A 10,696-nucleotide genomic window follows, 5' to 3' on the forward strand; every position below is an offset into this window, starting at 1 on the left:
TACCACTAAAATGTACACGGTAAACTGCATTACTTACGTTTGGCAATTCATTTTTATTGACACAGACCGACAACAGTAAGTCAAATATTCCAATAATATAAAACCCAAAAAAGCGTAGAGTTTATTATATTTGTTACTTATAAATACGCAACAACTGCTTGACTTCTATTCAATCGATTTCAACATTTATGAGTCGAATGGTTTCATTGAAATCCTCTATCGGACATTGCATGTTTTGCGTTTATATGCAATAGAAAAAAAGCGAGGCAGATAGGTTACATAAACCACATTCGATGTTTTTAACTGGCTCACAAAAAATATTTCAGCCGCGTTGTATACAGCGTGATGACAATGCGACAACTGAGCTCAGGTTTGCTAATTAGCACAGTTTTAACGTGCCTCTTGCAGTACGCGTATAACCTATCTTCTCTTTTTTCTTCTAATATCATTGATTATTATGTCTGTAGATAAATATTATTTTAATTATTAAGTTATTCATGCGTCCTCGCTTAGAGGTGATGCGGTCGGGGTGACGCCAGCGAATTGCATCAGAACGAGTTCGTACGTCACTATTGTGCCTGCAATCTAAAAAAAAAAAAATAACTTAATTATACCCTCATTTTTTTGCTTTATCGTATGAAATCATTCTGATCGTCAACTTAATAGTATGGAGACTTTAGGTTTCAACTCGTATTATGTTTTACTAATACACGATAAACAGGGTGTCCCGTTAATATTACGACATACGACATCAAGGCCTACTAAAATAACGCAATATATATGTCGCAAGATAAGATAATTACAGCACCATCTAAAATTATTACGAGTAACGAACTTGATAGCGATATCTTTTAGAAACGTCAAAGTGCGTGTTGTTTAACGGTCAGATATTTGTCTGTGGACATCTGTCAGTTGACGATCTCGGAGAGAGCACCCGGTACTAGAAGGCTACGGCTTCTTCGTTATCAGAAGTGAAATTTAGTCATGTCCACGATATATGTTTTAGGTACTCGAAATACAGTTTTAAGTTATATTGATTTTGTACAAATTACAAAAATCCCTAACTTCAGCGTAGTTTAGTCGCACCATGTGCTGAAAGATTACTTATGCGTTGCTTTTATACATGGTTATTATTCTCCATTAAGTGTTTTAGCTAATGAAACTTTAGTAGGCCTTCTTGTCAGCTATCACCCTGTAAAGTATGTCGTACTATTTACGGGACATCCTGTACAAAATCAATTGTTCTCCAGTTTCCCATTGGACACGCACTCTAAGATTTGGTTCCTTATTCCTCATCCGTACTGCAATGTAATGGAATGTCCTTCCAGCTTTCGTTTTCTCTACTACGTACAATCTAAATTTTGGTATCTTTAAGTCAAGAGTGAATTGGCATCATCTAGACAAGCGCGTTTCACTATAGACTAAGAACAATCATAAAATGTTAGGCGGGTGATTAAATAGATATAAAAGATTATTCTTACTGCTAGAACGATTCCGCGCTTCACTTTAAAGAACTGTAAGCCGGTCAGAGCTACCGTTTCTCCGTGAATCTGCTCAATGAATCTTTGAACCTGAAAAATCAAAGTTGATTAGGTACATTCCACACTTTAAGAGTTATATATGTTATAAAGAAGGAAGCTTATTTAAGTATAAATATTTGTAGAAATTGTACAATATCATTTATTATTTGATTTAAATAGTCGGGGCAAATAAAGAACTTTTTTTTTGTATATTAAGAACATACATTTTCTCATGTTACATTTATGTAACAAAAATTACACGTAATAATTTAGGTAATCACACTAATATTATAAAGGCTGATAGTTTGTGTGTAAGTGTGTAAGTATGTTTGTTCCTCTTTTACGCTGCGGCTACTGAAGCGATTTGGCTAAAATTTGGAATGGAAATAGATTTTACCCTAAATTAACACATACGCTACTTTCATCCCGGAAAAAAATCCATGGTTCCCGCGGGATTTGTGAAAAACTGAATTCCACGTGGACGAAGTCGCGGGCGTCCGCTAGTTTTAAATAAGTATGAACAAGAATTTTAAGGAAATACTAAGGTAACTTTTATATTTCCAAAAATGTAGTTGGTATACCAAATATTGAATATAAAATATTATATAGCAAGAAATATTGTACTCTAGAGATTGACCCTCTTTCGGAGATAAATTGAAAACGTGAAAGGCGACATCAACATGGGTACAAGGCATCTACTGTACTCGTAAATATGATTTCTATAATATAAATTACTATTGAGTTATACTACGTAGACACGTATAGAGGATGAATGAAAGGAGACTAACAAAAGGTTTTTTAAGGCTAGTCTCAATGGTAATGTTGAAAGGGAAAGGCCAAGGCCAAATTCAGGACATTCTCCTTAAAGGCTATTGACCTAAATAGTACCTTAAATCGACGAACTTGTATGAGGTTGATGAGAATGGAAGAAGGGAGGGAAGATTATAGCCTCAATAGCTCAAAGGTAAGAGCAGTCGGACATATCACCGAGGGGTGCTGGTTCGATCCGCGCCCAGTTGGACTTTTGTTGTACCCACTCCTATTATAGTATTTCCCGACTTGTTGGAGGGGAATGGGAATATTGGTCACAAATTAAACATAATATGGCAAATAAGCTATGCAAAAATCATTGTAAGTAAAAGTACGTTGGCTGGTGGGAGGCTTCGGCCGTGGCTAGTTACCACCCTACCGGCAAAGACGTACCGCCAAGCGATTTAGCGTTCCGGTACGATGCCGTGTAAAAACCAAAAGAGCTGTGGATTTTCATCCTCCTCCTAACAAGTTAGCCCGCTTCCATCTTAGATTGCATCATCACTTACTATCAGGTGAGATTGTAGTCAAGGGCTAACTTGTAAATAATAAAAAATAAACTGCTATGAGAATGGCGTGATGGTTGATGTATGTAAAATACTAACATAAAGTAAATAGTAGATAGGTATATCCCTTACCTCGATACAGTATACTGGTGATGGTACTTCGTACAGAGTGTAGACTGGTTCCCGACTCGCAGTGTGAATACGGGACGCGATTAAAGAGACGGTCATTGACCTCAAAACCAGGAATATTAAGGAGTATGCAAAATATGCCGCATATTCGTAGCCTTTGAACAATCTGTAAAGTCAAAATGTTTATTGTGATGTTTACAGAATAGAGAATGATCCAGAATGAGTCTTTACAAGCCGCGCGGTGAAGGTGATGAAACCCTTAAGCAATGCAAACATCCCACGCACGTCTCCTTGACATCAGCGTAAAGATGCTATTAACAATTTTTTTTCATAATTTTTTAATAAAAAATATTATAAAGCTTTTTCGAATCATCTTAACTATTATATTATGCATTTATTTCTTTTGTCTTTGGGTACAACTTTTACAATATTTAAAAACAAAGACGCCATTTTTCTTGAATAACATTGCAAATGACTGATGCGGCGCTTCGTGTCCAGCTGACTCGAGAATGTAATCGTTTTTGAATTTGTATTTGGAATGCACCACTGCCGTGTTATGTGTACTCTGTCTGCCTATTATTCTTTAATCTGTGTTTTCGTTCGAAACATCTAGTCTTGTCAACAAACCACAGCAACATCGGTACAATTAAATAATAGTATTGTATTTAAAATATTTCTCAACCATTTCTGTATTGTAATAGGTACAAGTATTTAATTAAACACATTTTTTTGATATTAGATTAGATCTTATCTATATTCAAATTATACTTTCTGTCTGTTGCCTCTTTACGGCTAAACCACTGAACCGATTTTGATAAAATTTGACATATAGATAAATAGGACCTTAGAGCAAAACATAGGCTACTTTTTAATACTACTTTACTTTTTACTGTTCTCGTCATCTCGTGGGATATGTAAAATCAAAATTTAACGTGAACGGAGCCGCGGCCATCCACTATACTTTTAAAGAATCATGTACAGAATTAGTTACCTTTTGTCTGGTACACTACAAGGTGGGGTCGCTTTTATCCCATCCCTAAAAGACAAAGAATACAATACTTAATTATTTATTTAGTATGAAATAGTATAAGCGATTAACGTAATCTGAATTACTTACGCGAGTGTATGCAAGAGTTGTAAGCAAATGAAGAAAAGGTTGTTAGCGAATGAGATGAATATAACACTGCCGATCACATCATTTACACGTCTGACCAAACTGGTAGCTCTGTTGTAGTCTTCGCGAATCGTTCTCCAAAGTGATGATGGAACCAACTGAAATTCATACAAAAGGTAAACACAAAAGTTTGTTTCTGTACTTGTACTACAAGCCGTTGAACAAAAATTACATGTGAAATGAACCAACATGAATAACGCTTAGAAGGCTGTTACTATATCAGAAAATAACTCTGTGCAGTACGCCGTCACATCTGAGCGGTACAGGTGAGTACGAGAGTGATTGGAATTTCTCAGGTACAATGGGGATGATGACTAGGTTTGAATATATTGATTTTTATGATACATTCGGGTAAATAGGGTCAATGTTAACTAATTTATACATAAAAAGCAAAGATTGTCTGGATATTTGTCAAATAAATGAGATTATAAAATTTCAAAACCTATTAAAAATATTTTATCGTAATTAGATGAAAATTTATACAGTTTTAGCTTCCTTACATTAAATGTGACATTTTTTAATATATAAACTATAAGCATAAACGCACAAATAACAAAGATATTAGTAATTTTGTTTGAACGCGCATACAAATCTAACGATCATTACATTGCCTATGACGTCATTATTTCGAGCCATTTTGTATGGGGCGTTTTTCAGGGATCCGCGGCAGCGCCGCAAATCTGACTCTTTAAATCCCTGTAGCTCCGAAAGTAATGATCGCAGATACCCTGTTCCTTTTACAAAATTGCTTTACTATTAGTATACTCTTAATTTATATACAATTTAAAAAACTGTCATCATCCCTATTGGTGAATTACGACTAAGGACTAACGCTTAGAGCGTTATTCACGTTGGTTCGTTTCAAAGGTAATTTTTGTTCAAGGCCTTGTAGTATATTGTTTGTTACGTTTTCATACTGTCACAAATCAAATTTATTACTATCTCTATACTAATATTATAAAGAGGAAAGATATTTTGTATATTTGTATGTAACAGAAAAACTAAAAAACTAGTGGAGCTGTTTTGAGAAATTGTGTGCATTTTAAGAAATTATATATCCCGTGTCTTAAACGGAGAAGGAAAAACATCGTGGGAAATCCTGCATGCCAGAGAATTTTCTTAACACGTTCACAGTCCCCAAACCTACAAACTTACTTATCTAGATTATTATTAGAAGAATATTCACAAGTGACTATGAACCCACATTGGGCTCACGGATTTAGAAGGAAAAACTGGCATGAGCCCACTTTGGGCTCACTGGACTGTGAACGTGTTATTTCTCTACGTATGTGAAGTCTGCCAATTCGCATTGGGCCAGTGTAGTCTCCTCTCAGAATGTGACTTGGTCAATAGTCGACTATAACTCATAAAAAAGTACTTGACAATAGAGGCTTCTAAATATTTGTAAGTTTGGAAAAACGTGATAACTTTTATATTAATAAAGATACGAGTTTAGAATTCGGTACTCTTAATATTTATTTTTTCATTGTAATACCCCATTTTTATTTTTCCTAAATTATTTGTATTTTTTGATTTAGCACTAGTTGGCGGTATACACGTTTTCGTCAGTAAAATGTTACATACTAAACAAGTAAATGTTATATAACAAAAAACATCTATTAGTTAATTCTTACCTTTCCTTTAATCGCTGCAATTTTTTTATTTACTTGTTCAAGTCTGGAGGTGAGGTAGAAACTTATACAAATAACAAATACGTCAGCAAAATTCCAATTAAAAGTACACTGAAAATTCAAGCACTGAAAGCATAGAGAACAGATTATACGAGTATTTATCTGGAGTCGTAGAGGGATAGTCTCAAAAAGAAAAACGCTATTGAAACAAAATAAATCTTCGCTTCGACTTAAGTGCACTTCTTCGCTACCCTAAACCCTTCACATCACGAGGTTGTGGGTTTCAGTCCTGGGACAAGAATAAAGAATAAAGAATGTCCAAAATGAGTCTTTACAAGCAGCATGGTAAAGCCGGTGAAACCCGTAAAAAAAAACAAACGTCACGCGTTCCCTTGACATCCGCTTATAGATATACAAACATTTTTCGTAATTTGTTTTTTAAAATTTAACACTAAAACATTTACGTAAATTAATGTAATAAACAATGAATACCAATAAAAATACTCCATCATATTTCGTTAGTTTTTGTAAACAGTTTTTAAAATATTTAAAACATAAGACGCCATTTTTCTTAAATAAAATTGAAAATTACTGATGCGAACTTCGTGTCGTACTGACTTGAGAATGTATTCGTTTTTGAGTCTTGTATTTGTAACGGCTACGACATCGTCGTGTTCCCTGCGCTTTGTCTGTCTATTATTCTTTAATCTGTGCTTGGAATAGGCTATGACGTTTTGAGCTTTTCTTTCTAACAAGAAATTGGCAGTATAACAAATTAGAGATGGGAAGTTAGCAGTGTTACCAATACCAGGCAACGGTCGGTAGGGTCCCACATAGGCTGCTTGCCTCCCCATGGCGAGAAAGTATCCATAGCAGAGGCGAAGGATGAAATTTAGATGAAGTTAAGCCGACCCAAAGAAAAGGAAATAATTATCAAGATAGTGTACAACAATGCATGGATTTTTATAGGTAACCCAGTGGGAATCGGCTTGCATGAACTCTTTGCCGCTGATCCATGGACGTTTCCGCAGCTAAAAAGGCTTATAATGAAAATGAATAATGAATACCTGTGTAAGAATTCCGAGAAGTGGGTTGTAGGGAATAACTACATCAATCCACGGAAAGTTGTGAGTTATGAATCCCTTGTAAAAAGATGTCTCCGGCTTGCAGTTTGCTACCAAAACTACACCACCCATTTGTGCTAAGATGTGTTCCACTAAAAAATCGGTTGTCTGTAAATTCGGTTTACTGACAATAGTTGTACGTGACAACGTCATATGAAAATACTGATGGAATGGTTGCATTTTTCAAAAGAAAATGTTCGTTTTTCTATAATAATGTTTAATAATATTCATAGACTAAAATATACTTTATTTCTTGTAAAAAAATTGGCAACCCTAGAACGAGGGAACGACGCATGACGTCATCTTTTTGCGAGTGTTTATCCGGCTCCATCGAATTATAAGACGTTGTCACGTCAAAAATTAAATGTTTTACATTATAAGCACAGGTAAGTTAACATTTTTTTTTCTCAATTATTTATTAATCCTTTTTTAATTATTACCAATGCTTTAGTACTTTATTAAACAATTATTATTGATTTGCACCTTAATATATTCATGATGACCAAGAGTCTGTGATAGCCAAGTATCTCCTTGTAGGTAGGAAGACTAAAAGTAAGATTTCATATTTTGGCGCGGAAAATTAAAGGTGTTTATTAATTAACAATATAAAACTTACAAAAAGCAAATAGAAGTATCAAAATGCATGATATATTGCATCTCCTCACTAGAGTTTTGTCGTAAAGAGGATCTATCGTCTCGATGCGTGCAATATAGTGGCAAAGTTTTGGCCATTTTGTGGCTATGCGCAGAAATAGGATTGTTATGGTGGTATTGGTGGCAAAGAATACTACAGTGGCTGAAAAAAGAATAAAAGAAGTTTTAGTAAGCCATAACCACTATACAATATTTCAAACCTAAGTTTTAGAAATCTCTAATCTGGAAATTAAAAATCATTATAATAATTAAAACATATTTTTACTCATTTAACATTTTATTTTCAAAACTAGCTGACACCGCGTGGTTTGACCTGCATGGTTCCCGTTCCCGTAGAAATACGGGGATAATATATAGCTTATAGCCTTCCTCGCTAAATGGGCTATCTAACACTGAAAGAATTTTTCAAATCGGACCAGTAGTTCCTGAGACTAGCGCGTTCAATCAAACAAACAAACAAACAGACTCTTCAGCTTTATAATATTAGTATTCAAACTAGGGAAAATCTGATCGGCTTTCTTCTTTTAAATACCTACTATATCTGGTGCATGTAAGTGCTGTGCAAATTATACTGTAGCATGGTGCAGGTTCGTTTCACTCTTGAAAGTTTGGCCCTATTCACGATAATAGTACGTATTATGAACATCATGATGCAACTGTCACCCACACCATGCTACAGCGCACCTATGTAACCGAGTATGTGCGCTTAATGAGGTGAGGTTTTCGTTTCCCTATGCACTTCAGATAATTTTGACGGCCTCTGTGGTAGTTAGAAACCGAAAGGGGTGTGGATTTTCATCCTCGTCCTAACAAGTTAACCCGCTTCCATCTTAGATGGCACCATCACTTACTGTCAGGTGAGATTGTAGTCAAGGACTAACATTAAAATATTTACGTCTAATTATGTATTGAAATGTAATAATCTTACTGTTCGAAGTCACTGAAGCCGTAGAGATCGTAAAATATCTTGTTAAAAATAACACATTTAGAAAAATCACTTGACACAAAATAGTTAGAATCGTGTAAGCGCAGCGTCCGGTGAAATAATTAAACCTGCAAATAAATAATTAAGCAATAGATAAATGGGCAAGGTGCCGGACTCATCACCGTTTCTTTCGATCCCCGTTCCCCGTTCCCCCAAAAAAGAGGACGGGTGAAAAATATACTCAGAGGCACAATTATACACCCACTTTAATATTATCAATATCATCATTATCAACCCATATTTGGCTCACTGCTGAGCTCAAGTCTCCTCTCAGAATGAGAGGGGTCAGGCCAATAGTCCACCACGCTGGCCCAATGCGAATTGGCAGACTTCCCACATGCATAGAATTAAGAAAATTCTCTGGTATGCAGGTTTCCTCACGATGTTTCTCTTCACCGTTTGAGACACGTGATATTTAAAATGCACACAACTGAAAAGTTGGAGGTGCATGCCCCGGACCGGATTCGAACCCACACCCTCCGGAATCGGAGGCAGAGGTCATATCCACTGGGTTATCACGTCTCTCGGCCATTTTAATATACTCGCGTCATATTAAAGTGGGTGGATATTGGTGTCTCTGAGTATATCTATACATGAAAATCGATAAATATAAAGATTTGGCTGAAATTTGAAATAAAGATAGCTTATACTCTAAACCGTTATTAATAATAACCGTTCATAATACAAATCGTTATTTCAGTAAATTCCATGGCAACCACGGGATTTGTGAAGAATATAATTTCTTTCAAACAGAGTTGCGGGCTTCCGCTAGTAGCTAAATAAATGTTTTCATTGCTCATTTTATAAGACACTAGCTGACGCCGCGCGGTTTCCCTCCGTTTGTAAGGGATTTGTTATAGTGATGTCATGAAACAGTTGAAATACAGACCATCATGACCGACAGACGTTTTGACTCATATTGATAAAAATATATTTAAAAACTAAAATTTTTATGTACCTTATCACGTTTTAAAATAAATATGATTTTTTTTCAATCTTGTAGAATTTTTTTTATTTTTTATTCATTACAAGTTAGCCTCACCTGATGGTAAGTGATGATGCAATCTAAAATGGAAGCGGGCTAACTTGTTAGGAGGAGGATGAAAATCCACACTAAATCGCTCGGCGGTACGTCTTTGTTGGTAGGGTGGTAACTAGCCACGGCCAAAGCCTCCCACCAGCCAGACTTGGACCAATTAAGAAAACCTCAATCGGTCTAGCTGGGGATCGAACCCAGAACCTCCGTCTTGTAAATCCACCGCGCACACCACTGCGCCACGGACCACTTATAAAAAGAAATGTCAACTAGCTTATTGCACCAGAGGTCGTCAATTAATGTTTACCTCCAAGCCATGTTCTTGGAGGTAAACTGACCTTAGTTTGGAGCTGTCAGTCTCCCAAGCTCCCTGCACTGGGTTGAGAGCGAACAGCTGTCCTATGATCACTGTGAGTTTGATCATTGAATGGAACGTCGTTCGGCGACCTTCGTAGTGGTCTGCTGTGTAGCCATTTGTTTTCTGCTTAACTGGAACTAAAAATAAAGCAACTTGAAGGTAAGTTTTGATATGAGGAGATCCGCAGAAGAAACCAAAGTCACTGATGTAGCTCAGCAGATAGACGCCGTACCAGAAATCACAGTTTCGACCCCCCCCCCCCCCTCTCTAGGTTGGCCGAGGTCATAAAGTGGTTTGGGGGGAGTCGCTGGATGTTGGCGGCTTGAGACTGTGGTATGACAGTGTTTGGAACTCCATGCAAGAGGTCTACATCCATTGGCAGTGGACGTCTATTGGCTGTCAATGGTCAATGATGGTGATGATGACTGCTGAGTTATAATAATGTCATTACAGAATTTTGTAACCGTAGTATAAAGACGAATATCTTAGCAATCTATGGAGTCAACGTGCCGGGTCCATCGCGTGGCAGAGGGAAAAGCTCCGAGCAGAGACTTGTAATCTTGTAGGGTTAAGGAATTTCTTGATATTCGATTAACTCTCCCCTTCTCCGCTCGTGTTGTTCTCCGTGCCTAGCCAAATTTGGTAAGATCTTATTGAAGCAGCTTTGGATACCCGTTTCTATTAGGTAAATAAAGAAGAAAATAAAATTAAACTACTTACGAATGACTTTTTTCCGTGTCTCTACTTTGTGGATAAAAGGGTAATCCAT

At 36.4% G+C, this 10,696-nt stretch overlaps 1 protein-coding gene across 1 annotated transcript; it reads right to left on the bottom strand.

Annotated features, from left to right (window-relative positions):
- Positions 1–454: 454 nt before the first annotated feature.
- On the bottom strand, positions 455–10,696 carry LOC112057950 (gustatory receptor for sugar taste 64e-like). Its single transcript, XM_024098569.2, has 11 exons — positions 10,648–10,696; positions 9,908–10,064; positions 8,477–8,601; positions 7,511–7,690; positions 6,838–6,986; positions 5,774–5,896; positions 4,083–4,237; positions 3,957–4,001; positions 2,969–3,131; positions 1,482–1,571; positions 455–585 (listed from the first exon to the last, which is right to left on the bottom strand). Exons 1-11 carry the CDS (start codon positions 10,694–10,696, stop codon positions 496–498), a joined length of 1,326 nt encoding a protein of 441 aa, XP_023954337.2. The 3' UTR covers positions 455–495.

This window comes from Bicyclus anynana, chromosome 4 (assembly GCF_947172395.1).
Source record: "Bicyclus anynana chromosome 4, ilBicAnyn1.1, whole genome shotgun sequence".
Lineage (NCBI taxonomy): Eukaryota > Metazoa > Arthropoda > Insecta > Lepidoptera > Nymphalidae > Bicyclus > Bicyclus anynana.